This window comes from Urocitellus parryii, chromosome 9 (assembly GCF_045843805.1).
Source record: "Urocitellus parryii isolate mUroPar1 chromosome 9, mUroPar1.hap1, whole genome shotgun sequence".
NCBI classification, from domain to species: domain Eukaryota; kingdom Metazoa; phylum Chordata; class Mammalia; order Rodentia; family Sciuridae; genus Urocitellus; species Urocitellus parryii.
Genome location: NC_135539.1, coordinates 94390857 through 94417740, shown reverse-complemented (window position 1 = coordinate 94417740; position 26884 = coordinate 94390857). Strand labels below are relative to the sequence as shown.

The 26884-nt window shown below is 36.5% G+C and overlaps 1 protein-coding gene across 1 annotated transcript in view; it reads right to left on the bottom strand.

Annotated features, from left to right (window-relative positions):
* Positions 1-852: 852 nt before the first annotated feature.
* The window catches only part of Acbd3 (acyl-CoA binding domain containing 3), a 38583-nt gene continuing 12551 nt past the window's right edge, over positions 853-26884 (bottom strand). The window contains exons 2-8 of the mRNA XM_026405767.2: positions 20839-20980; positions 20103-20243; positions 17364-17522; positions 15376-15550; positions 10829-11012; positions 8088-8372; positions 853-4161 (exon numbers count right to left, since the gene is read on the bottom strand). Coding sequence (XP_026261552.1) covers positions 3950-4161; positions 8088-8372; positions 10829-11012; positions 15376-15550; positions 17364-17522; positions 20103-20243; positions 20839-20980 — 1298 coding nt within the window. The 3' untranslated portion in view covers positions 853-3949. The remainder of the gene's footprint in view (positions 4162-8087; positions 8373-10828; positions 11013-15375; positions 15551-17363; positions 17523-20102; positions 20244-20838; positions 20981-26884) is intronic.

Below are 26884 nucleotides of genomic sequence, written 5' to 3'. Positions count from 1 at the left end.
TGTAATAAAATACTCAGACACACTAAAGATATTTTATACACATTTAGCCTATGTGTATAAAACAAATTTCATGCTTAGAGTCCCAATCCCAAGATATTTTAATAAGTCTATGCAAATAATTTAAAATCCAAAAGAAAATCCTTAAAACTGGAAATGCTTTTGAGTCAAGCATTTAGGATATTGATACTCAACATGTACTTATTAAGAAAAGTCCTTCAAGACAACCTAGAATACAAAAAGTTGCCAAATATAGACCTTATAAAAAATATGTTCACATTTCTGCCAAAAAAAATATCTCCAACTGGAGATATTTAAGTTAACGATTTGGGGAAAGGATAAAAATGAGTATTATATAGATATACTATTAAAGTTTAAAAAAAATCAGCATTTGCAATCCAATGTGTCCTTGGCTCTTTCCAGAAATAAACTTGTGAATTATCAATTTATCACACGTTTAACTGAGCAATCACAGAAATTTTTATTGTAGCTGAAAGAAATTAATTAACTGCTTCAATTTATATTTCTAACCCATCACCAATGTCAGTTATAGAAAAGTCAGCCACTAAGTTTCCTGGTACGAATTAAGTACCCAATATTACAAACCACAACTTGGAAATTTCCGACATGTAACTAGTAAAATGGAGGTAGTGTGTCTGCCTTTCATTATAAAAGAAACCAAGTAAAATAATAAGCACGTAAAATAATGAACTGAAGGACAGTAATCCACTTTTTTTTTTTGGTACCAGGGATTGAACCCAGTGGAGTTCAATCAAGACACATCCCCAGCCCTTTTTAATATTTTATTTAGAGACAAAGAGTCTCACTGAATTGCTTTAGGGCCTCACTAAGTTGCTAAAGGCTGGCTTTGAACTCACAATCCTCCTTCATCAGCCTCCTGAGCCACTGAGATTACAGGCATGCACCACCCACACCTGGCTCCACTCAGTCTTTTTTTCTTTTGGCAGTGCTGGGAATTGAACCCAGGGCATTGTGCATGCCAGGCAAGCACTCTACCAACTGAGCTATATCCCCAACCCTCCAGTCTTAAAAAAATGTCCAAAGAAAGTTGAATCCTAGGTAAATATATGAGATAAAAATTCAATACTTGATTCAAACCCATTTTGAAAAGTTAGTGAATGATAATGAAGATATACCCCAAGTAGATATACAGGCACACATATTTTAGGTTGCCGACATAACTGATGAACTGAGAAAAAGCTTGGGAATGAAGCAACAATGCTTTAGGTTGTAGGCTGTTACGCTCTAAGCCCAGTGAATCATTAACATTTATTATTTTGAACTGATTGCTTCTCCTTTTCCATATGAAAGTTGGTGAAAACGCCACAGCATGATTCACAAGGGGTATTGACATCAACAGCTCTCCTTTAAAAAAAGTTTAAAACCAAAAACGTTGACATGAATATGTGACAGAAGAACTGTTATATAAAGTAACATACACTGCTCCCAAGAACAAATAATACCTAGTTTCAGGTATTCCTTTGAACTAATGTTCTGTAATCATGCACCCTGAGCAAGGGCTATTCCTCAGTAGACAATTTTAAACAGATTGTCTCCATGTATATCACAGAACACAGTCTGTTACTATAGGGAAACATTTTATAGCCTTACTTATTTACTTTCTTTTTAGTACTGGGGACTGAACCCAGTTGTGCTTAACCACTGAGCCACATCCCCAGTGCTTTTTATTTTTAGACATGGTCTAAGTTGCTTAGGGCAGTGCTAAGTTACCAAGGCTAGCTTTGAACTTGTGATCCTCCTGCCTCAGCCTCCTGAGCCACTGGGATTATAGGCATATGCCACCCACTCAGCTTAGCCCAGTTACTTTCACTAAGAAAAGTTGGTACTTCCCCTCTTTGCATCAAGTCTAGAAAATTTTAAATCTCTTTTAACTCAGCAAGGTAACTCACAGCAAAAACTAATCAGCCAGAAAGTCTTTTTTTCCTCAACTTGATAAAGTGAAAAGATCATTTAAAACATTTATTCTTGTTCTACCCCAATGATGATACTGTACTAATGCTTCAAAGAGTAACTGTATTAATGAAACATCAACAAGTTACAGATAAACATTTTAATTGATTAAATATATTACTTTCAAGATCTTTTTGAAATCGCACGTGTACTGTACTAATCAACAGCCAAAGGCAATAAAAAAGTTTAAAACCAAAAATGTTGACATGAATATGTGACAGAAAAACTGCTATGTAAAGTAACATACACTGCTCCCAAGAACAAAATTTTTAGAAGATACTTCATCTTAATATGTGCAAGGACAAATTTGTAATCAAAGGCTGGAAGAAATATATATTAGTGCCTGCTTTTTAAAAGTTTATTTTACATTTTAAATACAGTATTTTTCTCATTAAAAAAAAAAAAAAAGCCAGGAAGTGCCTAACTCCATGGTTTTTATACCTATGTACATGAGAACTGTGGGACAGCCTAACAAATGCTCTGGATGTAACAGTATGGACACTGGGACTCTTGAATCAAATCTGAAAAACAAATTAAGCACTTCTTATGAGAAAATAATCCAGTTTCTGAACAAACAAAAGAGAACGAAGTTAGATACGTACAAAACTGGGTATTAAAAAACAAAGAAATGCAGTACAGAAAAACTCAAACAGCCTATATGTAGTGAACTGTATTACTGCAGCTAATCAATGGAATCCCTCCTGTAAGAAGTGATTTATGACCTGAAATTTTAAAAATCTAATAACTCTTTCAGTAACAACATATAATAACAACATTAAGTGACTATTGCCATCTTTGTCAGTTTCTGTCTATTCCACCATTCCTTATGAAAACAAGAATCTCTACACTTATCACTAATACAAATTTGAAGCAATTAATTCATATTTGTTTTCAGTAAGAAAAACAAAGATGTGCCTCTTCTCATCAATAAAGACATAATACAGATTAAAGTTAAAAAATTTAAGCATGGGCATTTCCAATTCCAATAAGTAATTTCAAATGGGAATCGTGTAGGATTTGTGCCTTAGTAACAAATGAAAAGAAAATGGACTGTATCTGGCAGTGACTTCCATATTAGTGCAATGGTACTCCCCAAATGCTGAATATTATTTAAATGACTTTACAGATTTTAATTCAGTAGGTTGCCAATTTGAGTTTACAAAATCCCTAACTGTATGTTTTGTGCAGAAAAGTTTTGAGATGCTCTATAAAGCCAAATCAAGAGAAAAACGAGTTTTGGCTTTGCTACTGGTGTATGAATACCAAATGAAAAGAAAAAGCCTGAGAGTTTGTGGAGACTCACTAAGAAGGATGTTTGAAGCGTTCTATCTATGTATCCTGATACTTCAATTATCTATTGGGTTTGAATATTCTAAATTTATGATTATCTCAGAAAATAATTCTCTGTAATATAACTCTGGAACTAAACAATCTGGGTAATTCAGAATAAGATCTAATGGACACAATTTCTTTTTTTACTAAAATCTGTGAGGTCTTGAGTTTTTAAATTAAAAAAAAAAGCGACCTTCAATCAAAACCAGCTGCATTTGATGCAGATTATTAACATAAGCATTTCAAATCAGAGGGTACTGTTAAGTATGGGCTTCAAAAAAAACACATGGAGTAGGCAGCAATGGACTAACCATCAGCCAGGTGGGGTCAACGGTGGGATGTTTTATTTTGAAGACTTTGAATATTTAACACGTAACTCATGTAACTTCAGCATCCACTAGTGACTCTGCTGGTCAGCACCCAAGGGCTAGATGAGTCTGAGGAATCCCTTTTAACCCCAAAGTATTGAAGCTAAAGAGTCTCAAGGAAATCCCTTATTCCCAGCAAGAGTTCACAAATCATCAGACCAAAATCAATAGGGTAAACAACGACTCCAAAGCTCCACAAATGTCAAAAGAAATTCAATGCCATCTTCTGCCAACCCTAGATTCCAGACACTGTAACATTTTTATCTAGTATAATAGACTCTGTAGTAGACTGATTTTGACCTCCACAAAGAATAGGAGTTATCAAACTTGAGGAGATAGACTCCTCTCCCTGGATACTGGTGGCTGCCAGCATACACTTCCTCATGACAGTCCCGCCGGTACACAGGCACAATTTCATCCAGTAGAGGCTTACTGGAATTCTTTTTGGCTTTCTCTTCACAAGTGATGTTTTCTGTGAGGAAAGAACAGGTAGGAACAAGTTAAAGAACAGATCCAGGAAAATTGTCTTTGCATCAAGCAGTTAAATTCTATTCTTTCTTTGAGATATTGCTCGTTAGGAATACTCTTGAACGATTCTACAACTTATGTGCATGTGAGCATATATTATTCATTCATTCATTCGTTCAAATACACGAGTAACCTGCTATGTACCAAGTACTGTTCTGGAACTTGGGAGCCCAGTAGTTGAACTTCGAGTAGCAATACAACCTGCATGCTATCCTTCTGTCTTACCACTGCTCCCATTTCTGGGCCCCATTTTTACCCTTCCATATCCATTCAATTCCAAATTCTTCCCCAATAGAAGGAACCCCGATCTTCTGAGTAAGACCAAAGAAATGTTGCTCTGATTTAATCCTTTCCCACAATATAAGAGTCCTCCCCACTTTAAGGGGAAAGTAGTTTATGAGGACTATTACTTTCTGTATGTCCTAAATAGGAAGGGTAAAATTTCTAAAAACCATAATAAAGTGGTAGGCATTCTGAGATGCTCTACAAATTATTATTTTCAGTAGGCTTACTTAACCAAGAGATGATTCAAGTGGCAAAAAATGAGTTTTGATCATTGGTTTCTCCAGTGAAGTTCTCTGAACTGTAATGACATGAGGTTAGGAACTCACAGGAATGAGAAAATTATGCCAGCTTAAGTCTCAGTTGAGTATATTAAAATAAATGGCCTGAAGGAAAACAGATGAAGGGAATATTCCTAATAGAAGATTTTTTAAAAGTCTTTCAGGGTTATAACTTGGCAGAGTGAGTTCTGGTGACATGAGTTAACTGGGTAATACTTGTCAATGTCCACCATCAGGAATTTAAAACAAGGAAAGTCTGAGAAACTTTCAGTCTAGAGAAATTTAAGGAAATGAAACTATAATGTGGCATCCTGGATTTGATCCTGGAACATTTAGGAAAGAATTAAAGATATCTGAATAAATATAGGCTTTAGATAATGGTAATATATCAATACTGGAATATAAAATAAATATACCATGGTACAAGGTAAGATGTTAACAGGGGAAACTGGAAGCAGAATATACAGATGATATACAGCTGCTCTTTGTGCTACCTTTGCAAATTTTCTGTAAATGTAAAACTATTCTAAAATTAAAAGTTTTATTGAAAAAAACTAGATGGAACTCATATAAAAGTAGGTACAAATCAAATTTGCTTTACCATAAAATACCTACAATCAAACATCTTTCAAGAGCAAAGGCGAAATACAAAATTCCTCAAAATGGTATTATACTATTGGCTATAAGGAGATTAAGGCAACAGATTGGTCCATTAATTCAAAATCCAATTTTGTTCAAATTCTGCAAAACTAAAGATTACTGGGATAGATGAACAATGTACCTTTCACCAAAACCTTGGGACCTAGAAATAGTATAAAAAAAAAGGAGAATTGCCCAAAGGATGGGTAACTATCCATGCTTCCTCAAAGAAAATAAATATCTACCTTTAAGACCTAACCAAACCAACCAATCACCAAATAAAAACTGGGCTCATTTTCTACTGAAATCAAGCCAAAAGAACTCTAAATGCACGTTATGAACAAGACACAGTGCAGCCTAAGGCATATGTACAAATGCAGTTCATGAGCTGAATCTTCAAATGGGGAAGTTATGCCCATTCCTAGTGAACAATTCTTGGGAGCAATAAACTCTCAATGTTGTTCTTGTTAATATAGAGGTTCTGATGGGTGATATTAATTGCAAATTATTTTATGATTAAGAATGGCACAAGGGTAGGTAATGCCATCTCCCCTGGGAGGGACATATATTAAAGCTAGAGCTGAAGATATCAAAGTCCTCACCTTTGGAAATGATCTCTTTTTAGAAGCTCCCTACAGGCAGGACAGGAGAAATGCATTACCTTAACCTTAAAACTTCTAAATAGAGCTTTTTTTTTTTTTTTTTTTTTTTTTTTTTCCAGTGCTGGGAATTGAACCCATGTCCTCCCACAAACAAAGCATGAGTTCTACTACTGAGCCACACCCTCCTCACCTCTTTTTTTTTTTTTTCACTTTTGTATATTTGTTCTTTTTGGCCAGTTGGCAGTATTTATAGGCAACATTTTACCTTGCTAGTGGTACTTAGGAATAAAGGCTGGTGAGAACAAAATGCCATGCAAGACAAAGCAGCACATGAGTCCACACTTATCAGCCCAAATATGGACCTGTGATGTAATAAAGGATTTCAAATCTGTTTCTAGGAAGAGAATCAATTTGCAAGATATACCCTAATTCTGGGGACACTAATGGTACATACAGACAATGGTACGGAATAAAAATTCTTTGGAGCTAAAATACTGATTACTATTAAATATTAACTGTGAAACTGAATGTTAAACCTAATTTCAAGAAATGCTATGGCATACACGCTTTGCGTTTCATCACCATTACATGACCTCAGGGGCTCCAGAGTGCAGCATGGTGTGGCTATATGATTAAATAATCATCTACCAGGGCTGGGGATATGGCTCAAGCGGTAGCACACTCGCCTGGCATACATGCGGCCCGGGTTCGATCCTTAGCACCACATACAAAAAAAACAAAGATGTTGTGTCCGCCAAAAACTAAAAAATAAATATTAAAAAAAAAAAATCTCTCTCTAAAAAATAAATAAATAAATAATCATCATCATCGTCTACCGCTAATGCTGACTGAACTTCATGGTCACTTCATGTACTTCCAAGAATCTCTTTAAATTTATCCCAATATAATTCCTGTCAAACATTACCAACTCTCTTCAAGAACAAGCACTCTGTTTACAAGTCACCTAAGGTCATTTACTCCTAGAGGACTGAGACATGATGCTTTTCCATCCTGACAGTTTGAATACCCTTCTCAATCACTCCCAATCAAATCAATAAACAAATAAGCCTTTACTAGGTATGTATAAAAGCCTCCAGCTCAATTTTTTTTTTTTTTTTTTTTTTGTGTGGTACCTGGGATTGAACCCAGGTTGCATAACCATTGAGCCACCTCCAGCCCTTTTCATGTTTTATTTTGAGACAGGGGTTCACTGAGTTGCTTAGAGCACTGCTAAACTGCTGAAGCTGGCTTTGATCTGATGATCCTCCTGCCTCAGCCTCCCAAACCACCAGGATTAGAGGTGTGAGCCTCTGTACCCAGCTCAAGCTCAAACTTTCCTAGGTAACAAAATTAAGAAGACCTTCTTCTCAAAATATAATACACTGTATAATCTGCTTCCTACAGCAAGGTAGGTTAGACGGCCCTTAAAAACACCTGATTTTGTCTATATACTCAGATAGTTATGCTCTAGTAAATTAGTGGTTTCCAAAGGGAAGAACAATTGAAAAAATTTTTTAGATAGGATGTTCTAGAGAATTTCTGAATTCTCATTTAAAAAAATTTAGAATAATGACCTAAAAACCTATTAACAAAAATATAAATTTTTACTTGCCCCTTTAAAATTTTTCAAACTGGAGGTCAGTGATATTTACCTGTAGCCCCAGCTAAATAGGAGGCTGAGCCCAGGAGTTTAAGATCAGCCTGGGCAACACAGCAAGACCACCACCTTAAAAAATAAATAATTTTTAATAATGTTCAAAGTTATCTCACATCTTTAGCTTTTCAACACACAAGGCTACAAGTAAAACAATATCTAAAAAGCAGTAAAACAGCTAACTGCCAAACAGACATTCCTGGCATTTAGAAAGACTTATGTTCAGACCCTGATCTCCTATAAGAGGATGGCATCTCTCATAGCCTCTTAGTCAAGGTACCACTAATAAAGAGATTGTTTCCTGACCATGAAGTATTACATGAAGCATAAGGTTGACAGATATAGGAATATGTACCATTTTTGCCAACAAACAAATGGCAGCTACTGAATATGGACCAATGGCTCTACCAACCTTCTTCCTCCTCATCATCATCGCTGGACTCGCTGACATGCACGCTGACAGCAGTGTTTGGAGAGTCTGTCCATTCAAAATACACCCCAAACCCAATGTCATAATTGTCTGTAGCAAATTCCCAAAAGAGATATGATCCTTCTTCATGGGTGGGGACTCGAACAGTGACAACTTCTCCTCGGCCCACTGTAATCACAGAATCTGCATCCTGCCGAATCTTCTCTTTAAAGTCTTTGATCTGGGGTCGGGTCCACATGGATGGAGCTGCTATTACTGGAAGAGATTCTAAAGGCAACAGGAATTACAAAAGCTAAAGAGAAAAAGGCTTCACCCTGCAGGTAGCAATATTTGCATAGAGCCACCTCCTAAGGCACTCAGGCACCTAGTACAGTATGGTATAACTAAGACCAAGGGTGGAGGGGAATATAAAAGCCTCTTCATGTAAGTCTCTCCCCAAGTTAATTATTACATTCATTTAACAAGGTCACAAATACTCAGAGGTCAACATACTACTTCAAATAACAAATGGAATCCACAATCTTGGAAGTGATTTTTTTTTAACCCTCTAATTACGTAGGAGGACTTAAGAAAACTTTTGGAAACTCCTTAACTGGACCTACGGGAAAAATCTAGCAAGGAAGAAAGATCTGGAACTTGGAATAAATTATGATTTCAGTCATCTCTTGAAAAAAGGACTGATCTGACCCAAAATTGGAGGGGCTTTTCTGAAGGCGTTCAAAGGAATAAAAAATGTGGACAAAAATAGAACCACTGGATGGGGCTGGGGATGTGGCTCAAGCGGTAGCACGCTTGCCTGGCATGTGTGGGGCACTGGGTTCGATCCTTAGCACCACATAAAAAATAAAATAAAGATGTTGTGTTTACCAAAAACTAAAAAATAAATATTAAGAAATCCTCTCTCGGGGCTAGGGATGTGGCTCAAGCAGTAGCGTGCTCGCCTGGCATGCAGTGCAGCCCAGGTTCGATCCTCAGCACCACATACCAACAAAGATGTTGTGTCCGCCGAGAACTAAAAAATAAATATTAAAAAAAATTCTCTCCTACTCTCTCTTTAAAAAAAAAAAAAAGAGAAAAAAAAAGAAATCCTCTCTCTCTCTCTTAAATAGAACCACTGGGGATTGAGAAAAGGTACAAAGTCTTATTACTGAGAAGTATGTATGTGCACTAGACCACTCAGCAGGTTTTCCAGAATTAGTCACTGGCATAAACTCTTGATAAGAAAAAAAGTGAGGGGAGGGTAAACCAAACACCTCAAGGAACTTTTTTAAAAAAATATTTATTTTTTTAGTTTTAAGTGGACACAATATCTTTATTTTACATTTATGTGGTGCTGAGGATCGAACTTAGTGCTTCAAGCGTGCTAGGTGAGCACTCTATCATTGAGCCACAACCCCAGCCCTTCAAGGTACTTTCTAAAGCTTCTTAGGAACCATACCATCACCCCCAACCCACTGAAACACTCTTCCTTCTTACTTAACTCCTATCCTTGCTTCAGATCTGTCAGCCTAATTGTCCCTTCCTCAGGAAAGCCTCTAGTGAAGTCAAAAAGAACACTAAAATGTACCTCTTTGTCCTTCGTATGACTTATTACAGTTACAATTTACATTTTATGTATGTTGTCACACCACCTTTCTCCTAGCACTCAGAGAACCTTCAACCAATTGCTGAATGAATGAACAAGCTGCCCACAGAAAGCTAGTATAGTTTTGAAAAGGCTGTTACAAATGTTGTAATATATAGTAGCCACCCTCCAAATGGCCCTTAGTGATCCTCATCTGATTTTTCATGCACTTTCAAAGTCTCCACCTCTATACACATTAGGGGTGGCAAGTGTGGCCAACAAAATATGGTTATAGTACTGATACATTGCTTCCAAAGTCAGAGCATAAAAGACCTTGCCACTTCTGTCTTATTTTCTTTTAAATAATGTACTTTGGGAGAAGTCAGTCACTGTGCTGAGGACACTAAAGAGGCTTCCTGGGGCCAGGAACTGAGACCTCCTGCCAATAGCTAGCAACAACTTGCCAGCCATGTGTGAAAAGCATTTCTGAAACAGATTCTCTGGTCCAAGGCAAGTCTTCGCACGACAGACCTAGCCAACATCTTGACTACATACAACCTCTTGACAGACAGAGGGCCAGAACCATTCAGATGTACTGCTCCTGAATTCCTGACCCCCAGAAACTGTGCCACATAAGAATTATTTACTGTTACTTTTCTCAGTACTTTTTTTTTTAGTACTGAGGTACTTCTGAACCCAGGAGTGCTTTTCTACAAAGCCACATCTTCAGTCCTTTTTATTTTTTTGAGACAGGGTCTCTCTCTCACTTATTTGCTTAGGGTCTCACTAAGCTGCCTCAAACTTGTGATCCTCTTGCCTCAGCCTCCTGAGTTGTTTGGACTGCAGGCATATGCCACACAGGCTGGCTGTTTATTGTTATTTTAAGCTGCTAAATTTGGGTACAATGTGTTACATAGCATTAAATACTTGACATTAACTGTCCAAAACACATTTGATTTGCTCTTCTACACTACTCTAAGGATCACCAGAAGCATCAATTCAAACTCACAAGAGTGAAAAAGTGCTCCACTCTCAAAATATGTAATTGCTCTCAAAAGCTTGTGAGCATGCCTTCCTCATTTTTCCTTTTTCATGGGATCTGAATTAGGACACCTGAATTAGAACACATGGGTGGAGGAATGCACATGGTGAACCATACCTTTTGGTCCATTCTCCAAGGCTTCTTCTGCAGCTTCTGGCTCAAGTTCTTTTTCAGAGTTGTCAGTGTGAGTTTTAGCCTGTCCATTAACTGACATCATATCACTTGGAACAGATGCATTCACTTTTGATGATGTAGATAATGAAGCTCCAGCTACTACTTCCTGTTGTTTCTGTAATGCTGCCTATGAATTAAGAGAAAGTAAAGATACACTGACCAGGAAGGCTAATAAATAGAATATCTGCCTTGGAGTATATTCTCCATGCTTGTGCCCTACCAAAGCATTCTACCCCAAGAAATTACCAATAAACTTTTATCAGTTTTTATCCTATCTGTAAAGAATATTAGTTGTATAATACCAACTGATAGCTAAAAATGATAAAAATGATCATGGACAAAACACTATAACTGAGGATCACATTTCCTGATCTGAGCATCATTAGAAAAATTAACAAGGAAAAATTGAAATAGGTAGAAACAATCAACCCAAAATAAAACTATTCCAGCTAAAAATTGAAAAGAATAACTTTTTTGTTTTTGTGTGTGGTATCAGGGATTGAATACAGGGATGCTCTACCACTAAGCTATACCCCTATCCCTTATTATTTTTCTTGAGACAGAGTCTTGCTAAGGTGCCCAGGCTGGCCTCAAACTTCAATCCTCCTGCCTCAGTCTCCAGAGTTGATGGGATTACAGGTGTGTGCTACTACTAGGCCTGGCTCAGTAACAGGTCTTCTTAAAATTGATTTAAAAAAATCTTTTCGTAAAATTCAATTACATAAAATTTGAATTAGGAAAATTATACCATATAGAAACTAGTGATCACAGGAGAAAATTCACAAAAAAATTCTAACTGATAAAATCTGATGCAAGCCCCTAATGAAACCAATAATCTATAAGGACTATTTTGACATGGATAAAACATCAGTAAATTGTATCTTCATGGAAAAACTGACATCCTTAAATTTAAAACTGTTATGTTGTAAAAATTATATTGACCTAAGAATTAAATAGGTTTATAAATGGAAGTTTGAAATAAAAATATTTTCAATGAAAACTTGGCAGTTTTCATAATTAGGATAAAAAATGTATAAAATACAAAATCAAAATGTTCTCTGAATGAAAATGGGAGAATAAGAAGTAACTTTTGCCCAGATGACAATTAAGGGACATTTCTCTTCTAAATCAAGATGGAGTAATATTACTTGGGAGATGGAGACAGGAGGATGACAAGTCTGAGGCAAGTCTGCGAAACACCACAAGACCTTATTTCAAAATGAAAAATAAAAAGGGCTGGGAATGTAACTAAGTAGTAAAGCACTTGCCTAACACATGTGAGACCCTGGGTTCAATCCCCAGTACTACAAAAAATAAATTAACAACAACAATAGTGCTATTGAAATATCTATGTAATTATCTAACAACTTTGGGGAACTTTAAACTGAATTTACATAGAAAAGTGCACAGATAATAAATTATATAGCTCAATCAATCTTCATAAATCAAACACATTCATGCAACAACACTCAGATCAAGACATTATTTGCATCTTAGAATCCTTCCTGGTTCCCTTTTCCCAGATACCTTTTCCAAAGACCAACAACTATTTTGACTTATAATACTTAATTTGCTTTGTCTGTTTTTAAACTTTATATAATTATATCTGTTTTTCACTCAACATTACTTCTGTTAAGGTTCAGCTATAAAGTCATAAATACTTGTAAATTGTTGTTTGCATTGCTCTAGGATAGTTCACTGTGAAAATATGCAATTTATTTACCCTTCCTACTGCTGATGAGCACTTGGGCATGTAAGCACTTTTCAAACTAAAAAACTAAGTCACAAGTAAGCATAGTGTGTTCACTGCAATTAAAATATTATATAAGTATACACAAACATATATACACACAGGTGTGTGTATGTATGTATATATTTATATATGAGAGAACTTTATAATGCCATGGTTTAGGGATAACATTTATTTTATACACATTTCAAATAATGTTTCATTTACAAGCCAATTATTTAAAGGGACAGCAACATCTTTCTCTGTTTCTAGCACTGGTAGGCTAGTAATACACTGAGGGTTTTAATTTAAAACACCCCTTCCCAAGACCTGGATTCTCGATAATCTCCACGTTAGTCTTTCAGAAAGAGTACCAGCATCCGGAAAAAGTATACACAACCAAAACAAGTCAGTATGCTCAGAACATTGACTGCATGACAGGAAAGCAAAAATAAATAATAAACAAACAAACAAATAAATAAATAAATATTTTAAGGTCCTGTGCAAATATCCCCCTTTTATGACTCTTTTATACACTCAGAAGTTTAAAAAAGCATAGAAAGATAAAGGAAAAGGGCTGGGGTTGTGGCTCCATGGTAGAGCACTTGCCTACAAGTGTGAGGCACTGGGTTCAATCCTCAGCACCAAATAAATAAATAAATAAATAAGAAAGAAAGATGTAGCAAGACACCCATTTATGTAACCATACCTGAAGGTTAACAAGTGCTCCCATCCTGTCATTTTGCTTGATATTATATAAGGATTAATACTTTACATGGGCAAAGTTCCCTTTGTTTCTTCTCCTCATGCAAAATTTATTGGAAGGCTGGATAAAGTGATGCACAGCTCTAATCCAGCAACTTGGGAGGCTGAGGCAGAAGGATCTCAAGTTCAAGGCCAGCCTGGACAACTTACCAAGACTTACATCTTGTCTCAAAATAAAAAATATAAAGGGTTGGGGATGTGGTGGCTCAGTGGTAGAATACCCCAGGGTTCTCAGGGGGTGGGTGTTTTAACTGACAACTCTTAAAAAAGAACTTGGGTAGCAATGAAACTGAAAACCTCCTTTAAGGCTCAATTCTGGCCCTATTTATCATAACTGTTCCCAGAGGCAACCAATCAATTTGATAAACTGAGTGTGATCATTCTAATCCCAATTGTGACTTTCTGTTTCCAAGACTGCCCTTGGATTTGCCTAGACTGCATTTCTCCTAATTGACAGCAACCTTTAAAGAGTATAGTGTATATGAGTTATTCTACTAAAAACTATCTCAATGTCTATTCAAAAAGCAGAAAAAGGGAAGCAATATGCTAAAGCAGAAACAAGCTATAGAAGACAGAAAAACATTCCTCAAAAACATTGTTTATTATCTTGAGCTCTGGTTTAGTATCTTTTTCCTCCTCTTATGGATTATTCAAAACAGGGGTGGGGGTGCAGTTTTTTAGATAACATACATCTTCAAGGAATTTAAAAACAGCCTGTCGGGGCTGGGGATGTGGCTCAAGCAGTAGCGCACTCGCCTGGCATGCCTGTGGCCCGGGTTCGATCCTCAGCACCACATACAAACAAAGATGTTGTGTCCGCCGAGAACTAAAAAATAAAAATTCTCTCTCCTCTCTCTCTCTTTAAAAAAATAAAAAATAAAAAAAATTAAAAAAATAAAAAAAAAATAAAAATAAAAACAGCCTGTCAAAAACAACAAAAATGGGCTGGGATTGTGGCTCAGTGGTAGAGCACTCGCCTAGCTCGGGCGAGACCAGGGTTCGATCCTCAGCACCACATAAAAATAGAGGCATTGTGTGGTGTTCATCTACACCTAAAAAATAAATATTAAAATTAAAAAAAAATTACCTCATGTAATAAGAAATGCCACGTACCTATAATCTAACGCTTTGCTTCGTTCAGTTTTTTTGACAGGTGGTAAGTACTTTATTAGTGAAAATTAAATACACTAACACAGTTATGTTTAAGGAAGCATTTTATGCCTCTGCAAAGGTAAAAAATCACCATCTTCCATACACACAAAATAACTATTTTTTCACTTTATTTCTCTTATAGCCCTGAGAGGTTGGTAGAATAGGAAACTTGATTCTGTATTCTATTTTTATAGAGTAGGATAAAAGGCAGAAAATCAGAGCAGTAATAACATGTCTGAAAACAAGATGAAGACAAAGCCAGGATAAGAATCCAAGTGTTACCAGACACCCCTTAGGCCCATGTTCTTTACCTAAACCACTTTCCTCCGTGTTAAAACAAAATACTTAAGGGTAGGGAGTTGGAGGAAGTACACAAATGTGTTGTCATGAGCACTACTGTGGATTTAATATAGCTATACAGATCCCGCCTATGGCCCTAAGGGAATCCTCTTTCTGGAAGTTTCTGGCCTCTGGCAGTGCTTTTCTTGAAGGATGTCCTTGAATTAAGGCTAGCTACCAGGTTCTTATGGTTTCAGGACAACTATTAGGGTCTACACCAGATTCATTTTAATAACACTTGGTCCATACAACTCCCAAATACCCTTATGACATTATAATAATGGTCTCATCATTTGTTGCTTCAAAATCATTTATTTTCTCTCATAACTGCCAGTGCAATGCTGAAGTCTGACTAAAAGATCACCTAAAAGTTATTTTATACCTTAGAGGCTAACTAATGCAAAAAATTCATTGGTACCTGTTTAAAAAAAAAAAAAAAAGAAATTTGGTTCCAATGAAATTAAATATCTTCTCTAAGGCTGAATTCTGGGGTTGTCTATCGTACCTGTTGCTGTGCAAGCTGGACTTGATACAACTGCTGCATATACTGCTGATAGTGTTGCTCCTGCAACTGGCGGATGAGAATTTGCTGTTGTTCGTAGTTCCCTGGATACTGTTGGGCTGCATACTGCTGGAACTGCACGGCAGTCTGGGAGTTTAAAGCTGCCATTATCTGCTGCCTAAAAACATTAAAAAATATAGACTAGTCTGACTACAGGAGATTTTGTTCATGACAAAAATAAAAATGTCATTATTATTTATTTTTTAGTTCATAACTCTTAAAAGTGACTAAGCTAGTAATGTATATCAATCACCAAATATCCCAGCCCCAGAAGAAATATTTAAGAAAATAAATCTGGCCTCTCATTTTTCACCTAAGATTTTTCATGGCAAATTTGGGATGGAGAAGTACATCATCACCATCACCATCACCATAATTATACTAACATTTACTGTGCCCTTACTATGTGCCACGTAGTGTTCAAAGCACTTAGATGTACTAATCCATTTAGTTCTCATAACAACCCTAGGAGAATGTTAGGTAACTTGACTGAGATTCTATTGCAGGTAGATGCCAGAGCCAGGATTCAAATCAGAACAGTCTGGCTCCAGAGACCATACTAATTCACCATTATGCTGTAATTTAATGGACTATCACTTGGGCAGAGATGCTGGATATGACTTCTCTACCTAAAAACATGACAAATAATAGTACAAAGGCAGAAGAATAGTTGAAAGATGTTATTTACCCCTGACAAGGATAAATTTAAAAATCTGAGGGTCTGTAGCACTTAATTTAAAGCTGTCTTTATTAAAGGAAAAACACTAATAATAGTATCAGGGCATACTTGGTCTACAGATACCAACTTCTATAAACTCTTACAATTCTATTTTCTTTCATAGAGAAACCACATGCTTTATAATTAGATTATGTGATCATTTAACAGAATACCTTAAAGCCATTCATTGAGAAACAGATAAACAGGGGATGGGGTTGTGGCTCAGTGGTATAGCGCTTGCCTAGCACTGGGTTCGATCTTCAGGTCACAAAAAAATAAATAAAGATATTGTGTCCATCTACAACTTAAAAAAAAAGAAGAAGAAGAAGAGAGAAAGAAAGAAACAGATAACAAAACAAAAATCTCATAGAATCCTAAATAGAGCATAACACTGGCCAACCTAGGGCACTCTACCCCATCCCCCAAAAGAGCAGCATTTAATCTCTCTCCAAAGTAGAATGAGGCCCTGGATCAGTCTAAGACTAGCACTAAAGTTTTTTCTGACAAACTACCTGGTAATAATAGGGAGAAAGTAATGGACCCTTATGTTATCTGGTTTGACCTATATACCATGCCAGCCCTGGAACCTTAGGCCTTCTCCCACAGTGTTTAACATGTACTAATCACTTCCTTCTTGTACTTACATCTCCCTTTTGAAGAATGATTCCTTCTGAGATAATTGCCCTCACAGCTCTTACTGAATACGAAATAGTTTCAGCCTCCAAGTCCTGTAATAGTAACTAGGGATGGACCCCAGATACATACAGTGGATCAACTAGTGTCTGTCCTCAGAATTTTTACTGGGTATCACAGATTACAGTCAGTCTATTAGATAACAGGGAAAAATTAATCACAAAAATCCAAGTCGGGATAACCTTGCATATGCCAGAGCAGAGTGACACTTTGCATGTATCAGGAAGAATGAAACAGACACACAAGCTGAGAAGTAGACAAGAGGTCATGTGGATCCAGAGATGAACAGAGCAACCAGGCAACCTCAAGTTCCTACGTCTAGTCTCTGGGTTTTGCAAGCTAATAACAAATCCTTCCAATATATTCTCTGATAAAAGATCACTGGTAAAAATGAAAAATAGCTAGTATTAGTCACACAAATTGCAGAATTATTCTAAGACACACAATGGTAAAAACTCAGGTAACAACAGTATGGTAGCCCATTTTTCATTTTTAAATATAAGCTATACAACAAGCTTACTTTTGCTGCTCTAACCGAAGCCTTTCTTCTTCTATTCGCCTCCTTTCTTCTTCCTCCCGTCTAAGCCTTTCCTCCTCTTCTCGCCTACGTTTTTCTTCCTCTTTTTGTAGACGCTCTCTTTCTTCCTCTTCACGGCGCCTTCGCTCCTCCTCCTCCTTCCTAAAAGACCAGAGAGAATGAACCCCACATAATGAGTCTTGCTTAAAAATCAATGAAATTTAATCTCCCAGTAAAAATTGACACAACCTACCTATCTATCTACCCATCCTTTCATCCATTTTTGGAGTAGGAATTGAACCCAGATGTGCTCTCTCATTGAGTTACATCCCTAGCCCTTTTTATTCTGATATAGGTCCCACCTAATCTGGCCTCAAACTTGAGGATCCTCCTGCCTCAATCTCCCAAATCACTGGGATTACAGGCACATACCACCCAAGCCGAGTGAAACAATCTCTTTAGAGAATGACGTAACAATCCCCATCGAAATATAAATCACATACACTTCGCTAGTAGAATCTTACATTATGAAGTGAATCTAACAATATACAAGATACATCAAGAATAATTATTGCTGCCAGGTATGGTGGCGCATGCCTATAATCCCAGAGATTCAGGAGACACAAAAGTATCATAAATTCAAGGACAGCCTTAACAACTTAGTAAGATCCTATATCAAAATTAAAACTTAGAACAGGATGGGGATATAACTCAGTGGTAAAACACCTTTGGGTTCAATCTCCAGTACTGTGGAGGGTGAGAGGGGAGATTAGAAAGAGAGGTGTCCATCAATAAGGTACTACTTAAATGATGACATATCTATATCCTAAAGGATCCCCTTTGATATATATTATTAGTACTAAACGCTTTCCCTTCATAATTCTTGCTGTAGTTGTAATGAAACTTGTATGACAAATTTAGCAATACTTCTGATTTACCCATTAAAATATATATTCCGCAAGGATGAGGATGTAGCCCAGTGGTAGAGTTCTTGCCTAGCACATACAAAGCTCTGAATTTAGCTTCCAGTACAAAAATATACACGCTCCATAAGGACAAAGACTACCTATCTTACACCACTACATCCTTAGGGCTCAGCACAATGCTGGAAAGCACTCAACAAACTCATATATACCATGTGTGAGGCCCTGGGTTCAATCCTCAGCACTACAAAAAACAAACATATATCTCTGAAATCTACCCAAAATGTTAACAAGAATAAATAACTTTTGACAATACTTAAGAGATATACTATAATTATTATTAAAATAAGAACTTAAAAAGCAATGAATAGGGGACTTGGGTTGTAGCTCAGTGGTAGAATGCTTGCCTAGCACGTTTGAGGTATTAGGTTCAATCCTCAGCATCACATAAAAATAAATAAATAAAATAAAGGTATTGTGTGCACCTACAACTGAACAAAAAAAAAAACTTAAAGCAAAGCATATATATTTTCAAGGACACTGTAGCTATACCTCACTGATCCAACATTACTACACAATGGACTTGTAGTACATCAATCAATTTTCCAGTTAAAGCAATCTTATTCCATTCTCGTAAGAATAGAAACTTTTCTTTTGGATTAAAAAATTATATCCTACTTTGCATAAGTAGCTTTTGAAATTGTAATTAAGGTCTTAAACAGGAATAAATTACATCTGATGCTCTGCCTCTTGATAACTCTGGGTTATGACTACAAACATGAAAGTAGTACTGTGTCACATTTTTTTTTTTTTTTAATTTCAGCGGACACAACAACATCTTTGTTTGTATGTGGTGCTGAGGATTGAACCCGGGCCACACACATCAGGCAAGCGCTCTACCGCTTGAGCCACATCCCCAGCCCCTGTGTCACAATTTTTGATAGAAAAATTCACCTTGATATTAAATATCCTCTGACTGGCAAGCTTTTGTAATTCTTTTGTCTATTTTCATTTTTTCCCCCCTTACTTTTAGGCTATTTCCTCCTGTTATTTCTAGTCCAGGTTAAGGTAGGAAACCAGAGAATCAATTGTTTCTAAAGTATAATGTAATCTGGCTTCACCGAATAATCTTAATTATCTAGAATTTTAAAAAGTCAAAGTTGTTATAAAAATAGAACTTCTAGGGGCTGGGGCTGTAGCTCAGTGGTAGAGCACTTGCCTTGCAGGTGTGGGGCCCTGGGTTCCATCCTCAGCACCACATATAAATAAATAAATGAATAAACAAACAAACATTTTTAAAAAATAGAACTTCTAGATAAACAAGGTGCTAATTATAATTGTAATTTACAACAGAGAATCCCTAAAACATAAACAGCACATTCTGCAGCTCCTTCTCCAAACCCTGGAAATAATTAATAAGCCATCTTGGAGACAAAGCCAATATATAAGATTACATAAAGTCTAGCATGTAGCGGTTAAGAACATGAAATGGAATATGAATATTCTAAAAGCTCATGGAAGACAGTAGCAAAGGGTATATAGACCTAAGGTTAAGGAGAAAGTCGTGGTTGAGTTTATGACAGAGTTTATAGTTTAAAAAGACAAAAGAAACGTTGCCATGATGGATGGGAAGTAACTTAAAAGGTATAGCCAGAAGGAAGCAGCACCCTTCAAAACTCAAGCATAAATACCTGTTCACATAAAGAAGTTTGAACAACTACCATTAAAATTGGGACACTCGGAAAGATACTCCATAAAACAAAAGTATCAGCATATTGGCTATATTAGGTAAAATACATTCCATGCTCTCAAATGTCACCTTTTTTTTTCTTGCTCTTCCTTCTCTATTTTGTGGGATGCAACATACGTTGAAAAGAGATGGCAACACCTATTTAAGAGCTTGACAAACTCTACCATGGCATCCTCTTTAGACATGTTTCCCAGGGCCGCCCATTCTCTCCTATAAAGAATAATAAGAAAAGTTACCTCCCCTTAACAGAATAAGAACTTGATTTAATTTAAACCACAAAGTGAAATTTTTTCAATTATAACTAAAAGAATGATTCTAACGTGAGCAAAAGGTTCAAAACTCCCAAGTTTCAACAATCATGTATTGACTTAATAAATTATGCCACAATCTAAAATTTAACTTCATTGCTGTTAATTCCCATATGATGAAAAGTTGTCTATATTTTGTTTTCCTTATATCGTATTTTAGCCTTAATTGAACAAAATACTTTGTGTATTCTTTTCTGGCACAACTCAATAAAGGAATCAATTACTATGAATTATAAAGAACTGTTTTTAATATTTAGGAAGAGGCAAATGAAATTGTACTTGTCTTATGATCATAATCAGATAAGAAAACATTAATATTTAGCCATAAACATCTCTAAGCCAAAAAGTAGAATTAATATCTGAAGACTCCAGAAGCTGCAAGCAAAATGCTCCAGGTCTTAAACTAAAGACCAATTATTTACATCTTAAACAATTTACATTGTTTTTTTTCCCAGCTTTGTTCTTACTACATTTATTACACAACAAAACACTGTTACCTCCTGTCATTCCCCAACACATCAAAGAATCCAACTTCAGGACAAGTGTCTGGATTATATGGGCCCATAAGAACCTGTTTATGCAGTGCCACAAGCTTCAGTTTTTCTTCGTAAGTTGGATGAAAGGCCTTGCCATCCTTTTCTATAACAAAAGAGAAATACAATGGAAACAATTAGCACTGACAAAATACATAATTCCCAGTATAATATGTTGAAGCTTTGCTATAAGGTATGTCACGAACTGCCTTTAATAGATGTAAAAACTATTAAATCCTTCATAAAATGTGAATCATTTCTTCAAAGACAACTGGCAATATTTACTATAGAGAAATGCATCTGTCAAACTGCAGTGGGGTACACATAAATAAATGTACCACTTAACACTTTTTTTACACATATTAAAAACAATGTGCACTGGGTGAGGTGGTGTACATCTATAATCCCAGGGGCCCGTGAGGCTGAGACGGGAGGATGGTAAGTTCAGTCAGCCTCAGCAAAGGCGAGGCAATAAGCAATTCAGTAAAGACTCTGTCTCTAAATAAAACACAAAATAGGGTTGGGGATATGGCTCAGTGGTCAAGTGCCCCTGAGTGCAATACCTAGCACCCCCACCCCACAAAAAAAACCAGTGTGCAAGCCACGCATGGTGGCACAGCCTATAATTCCAGCAACTCAGGAAGCTGAGGCCCTAAGTAATTTACTGAGACCCTATCTCAAATAAAAAATAAAAAAGGCTTGGAAAGTGGCTCAGTGGTTAAGAACCCCTGGGGTTTAATCCCTGGTACCAAAAAACAAACAAAACAAAACAATGTGCAACAATCTTTTTTGTCGGTTTTGGTACTGAGGATTGAAACCAGGGGCACTCTACTACTGATCTACATCCCCAACCCCTTTTATAATTTTTAATTTTGAGACGGGATCATGCTAAGATATTGGGCCTAGACTCAAACTTGTGATTCTCCTACCTCAGCCTTCTGACTTGTTGGGATTATAGGAATGTGCCACCACACCTACCTGCAACAATCTTTTTTTTGAGAGAGAGAGAGAAACTATTTATTTATTTATTTATTTTTTAGTTTTTCGGCAGACACAACATCTTTCTTTGTATGTGGTGCTGAGGATCGAACCCGGGCCGCACGCATGCCAGGCGAGTGCGCTACCGCTTGAGCCATATCCCCAGCCCAACAATCATTTTTTAAGAGTTTTTTTAGTTGTAGTTCGTACAATCTTTATTTATTTATTTTTATGTGGTGCTGAGGATTGAACCCAGTACCTCACATGTACTCACAAGTGCTCTACCCAGCCCCTAAAACAGTTTTTAAAAAATAAGTTTACATCAACTACTTTTAATATTATTAAGCAACGAGCATACATACAGTTTAAAAGGTTATATTCAAAACATATCCAACTACTGAGATAGACATGATATGATACAAGGAACTCTAAAATCAGATAGCTTAGATAATTTTAAATCTCATTTAACCTCTCAGTTTGTTCATCAAGAAAGTGAGGGTCATACTGCTGCTTTCAAGGTACTAGGACATTATTATTAATAATAACTATTACATATTTTGCCTTCCTTCAATATTATTGTTATCTATGGCAGACTTCCAAGAGAATCAAGATTGAAGCCAACACTGGGTACAGTAGCACACACCTGTAATCCCCAAAACTTGGAAGGTTGAAGGCAGAGGACTACCTACAAGTTTTAAGTTCAGCCTCTGCAACTTAGTTGAGAACTTGTCTCAAAATAAAAAATGAAAAAGATGTAGCTCAGTGGAAGAGCATCCCTGGGTTCAATCCCCAGCACCAATCAATCAATAAGAAAAAGAGTGAAGCCAGTTTGACTTGGGAAGATTTAACCTCCACCAACATTCAAAAGCTGTACAAAACGGGGGCTGGAAAAATGAGAAATCTTTTTTTTGGAGGGCGGGGGGTGGGGTGGGGTACCAGGATTGAACTCATGGGCACTTGACCACTAAGCCAGCCCTATTTTGTATTTTATGTAGAGACAGGGTCTTACTGAGTTGCTTAGTGCCTTGCTTTTCCTGAGGCTGGCTTTGAGATCCTCCTGCCTCAGTCTCCTGAGCTGCTGGAATTAGTGTACATAACCAAGCCTGGCTAAAATGGGAAGTCTTTGAAGAATACTGCTTCTTTGATAAATGGAAACATTAATTATTAGTTGATTCCAATAAGAACAGACTACCAAATTTCAATAAAGGTAAAGTAGTATATACGAACTACACATTTAATTCATTTATATAGGAATGACCATAATAAAACCACTAATTAGTACGAAAAATAAGAGTGCTAAGATATGAACAGGGAACTTGAAGAAAAATACAAAAGTTGATAATAAATATGCAAAAGGATATTCAATTTCACTAGTTCAGGAAATGGAACTTTAAATTATGAGATACCATGACTCCCTCATTAGATAAAAAAAGTTAGGTAACATCCAGAGTTGGTAAGAAGGGGACAAATAATGACCCACTCTCTCGTATACTAATGCTGAAAATATAAACTGTTTTTAAGTTATCTAGATCAACAATTTGGTATATATTTCAAAATTGCAAACATGTATGCTTTCCACAAAAAAAAGTAAATAAATAAAGGCATGTTGTCCATCTACAACTACAAAAAAATAATTTTTAAAAAATGTACATGCCGGGCTGGGGATGTGGCTCAAGCGGTAGCGTGCTCGCCTGGCATGTGTGCGGCCCGGGTTCGATCCTCAGCACCACATACAAACAAAGATGTTGTGTCCGCTGATAACTAAAAAATAAATATATTAAAAATTCTCTCTCTCTCTCTTTAAAAAAAAAGTATACACATTAATGTTTGAAATAGAATACATCATTCACATGTAATTTAAAAAAATGTACATGCCCTATGATATAGATTTTTATTACATAGCCTTGATAAGACTCCCAAATATACAGAAAGAAACAAGTATCAGAACTCACTGCAGCACTGTTACTAGAAACAAATTAAAAGTTCATCAATAAAAGCCCAGTGAAATAATGTGGTTTATTCAGACCGTGGTGTAAGTGAAGCAGTTTCGATTACTAAGTGAAGAAAGGCAAGCACAGAAAACTATACATAATCATAGCACAAATGTATTTGATCAATTCTAAGCAACCCGACCCATCCCTTAACATCTCTAAAGTGAGATTAGATTTTTTTTTAAGTTGTAGATGGACAAATACCTTTATTTTGTTTATATTTTTTTATGTGGTGCCGAGGATCAAACCCAGGGCCCTGCACATGCTAGGCAAGCGCTCTACCGCTAAGCCACAACCTCAGCCCCAAGATTAGATTTTACAATATATATTTTACAGTTCTGGCAGTTTACTTTTCTTTTCTCCTTCCTGTCCCCTGCTCACCATGGCAGTGCTGGGGCTCAAACTGAGAGAATTCAGGACCTAGCATGTGCTAGGCAAGTGTTCTCTGCTAAGCCACAGGCCCAGCCAGTTTTTCTTTTGTAATGGCCCCTAAAGTAAGTCTTAGAATTGATGAACCTGTTACACACACCTAACATTAGTGTAAATGCAAAGAAAAAGATCTAGAAGGAGCCACACTAAGGAGATGAGAACAAAGTGGGAGAAAGCAAGAATTAGAAATGGTCAGAGAGAACTTAAGTCTTCCTTACAATATTTAATCTTTCAAAGAAAAATATCTAGAAGGACAAACTAAACAGTTAAGAAGTACTGTCTCTGAAAAGTGACTGGCAACATTGAAGGATAGGAACTGAACAAGTTTCCCCATTAAATAATACATGAAGGGCTGGGGCTGGGGCTCAGCGGTAACGCATTTGTCTGTCATGTGTGAGGCACTGGGTTCAATTCTCAGCACCACATATAAGTAAATAAAATAAAGGTCTATTAACAACTAAAAAAATATTTTTAAAAATACTACATGAAAAAAATTCTTAAGCAAAAACTCATTTGATACGTGGGGGAAATTTTCTTTCTTTTCTGGTACCAGGAACTGATCCCAGGGGCTCTGAGTTACATCCCCAGTACCTTTTTTTTTCCATACAGGGTCTTGCTAAGTTGCTGAGGCTGGCCTTGAACTTGTAATCTCCTGCCTCAGCTTCCCAAGCCATGGGGTTACAGGTATACACCACACCTGACAACCTGACCGTTTGGTCATTTTAAAATATTTTTTTAGGGCTGGGATTGTAGTTCAGGTGTAGAACACTGGCCTAGCATGTGTGAGGCACTGGGTTCAATCCTCAGCACCACATAAAGATGATGTGTCCACCTATAAGTAAAAAATTAATATTTTAAAAAATACATACATGTATATAAATATCTCCCAGAGCTGGGTGTGATGGCACATGCCTGTAATTCCAGCTGCTCGGGAGGTGAGTCAGGAGATCTTGAGTTCAAAGCCAGTCTCAGCAATGGTGAGTCACTTAGCAACTCAGTGAGACCCCGTCTCTACATAAAAAAACAAAAATAGGAAATAGGGCTAGGGATGTGACTCAATGGTTGAGTGCCCCTGAGTTCAATCCCCAGTAACCCCTGCCCCCCAATTTTTTTTTCAAGCTAGGGGTATTGTCTATCCATCTATACACACAATATTTTTTGCCATACTAAGGACTAAGCCCAAGGGCAGTCTGTCACTGAGCAACATCCCTAGCCTTATTTATTATTTATTTTTTTAAGTTTGAGATAGGGTCTCACTAAATTGCCCAGGCTGGTCTCAAACTTGTAATCCTCCTGCATCAGCCTCCTGATATGCTGGGATTACAGATGTGTATCACCACACCTAGCTCTGTGTGTGTGTGTGTGTCTGTGTATGACAAAATTATAGTGACATAAAGGAAAGATTTTAAGAGTTTACTTCTGACCTAAAAAAAAAAAAAAAGGGTTATACGTAATAAAGTACACTTATTATAACTCATTAGGTTAGGACAGTAGTTCTGTTAAATTCCACACAGTACTGGGTATAAAACAAAATAGATTATACACCTTGATGTTATCTTTCATGCTAAAACCAACACGCCTAAAAAACTGTTCTTTATTTCTCTTCCCAATGAAATCTTTCTGAAATATAGCCTTCAATTTTATATCAAGAAAAATGGTGTTATCACTGTTCGCTACATTCATTAATTAAAAAAAAAGAAAAAAGACCTATTCAACAATAATGCAATGCTTGAATTATATTAATCCACTGAACAGACTATAGAGCTATTAAAATGATTATTAAAATAGGCAATTTAGTGAGACCCTATTAAAATCTTATAATTGGCCTTTTATAAGGGCAATTATAAGATGAAGAACACTTTGATGAAGTAATAATTAAGTAGAATGGAAAATTATGTGCTACACTTTCAACAATGTAAAATGCCTACAATGTGACCATATACCCAGAGAGAATATAGAAAGATAAAATTTTTAGAAATTGGGAAGCTATACTTATAGATCATTTTTTAAAAACTGCAATATTTTTCTTACAAAATTAGCTATAGAGAATTCTATTATAAGATGTTGTTGGGTTGTTAAAATACATAAAGCAATAGTGGCTACTAATTATATTATTTACCAAAAAGCCTATCTTCAATTTCAAAAACATTCATTCCATCCATCTTAATTTTAGACATATTAATGACCAAAAGTTTTTCTTTTTTCTTTTTTGGGGGGAGTGGGAATTGAATGCAGGGGCACTCAACCACTGAGCTACATCCCCAGCCCTATTCTGTATTTTATTTAGAGATAGGATCTCACTGAATTGCTTAGCACCTCATTCTTGCTGAGGCTGACTTTGAACTCCTGATTCTTCCTGCCTTAGTTTCCTGAGCCACAGGGATTATAGGCATGTGCCACCATGCAGAGCTTCCTTCTGTCTGTCTTTCTTTCTTTAAAGTTCTGGGGATTGAACTCCAAGGTGCTCTGCCACTGAGCTACATTTCTAGCCCTTTTTATTTTGAGACAGGCTCTAAATTGCCCAGGCTGACCTTGAACTTGCCATCCTTTGATTTAGTCTCCAGAGTGGCTGGGATTATAGGCATGTGCCATTGGTGCCTGCCTTAGGTTTT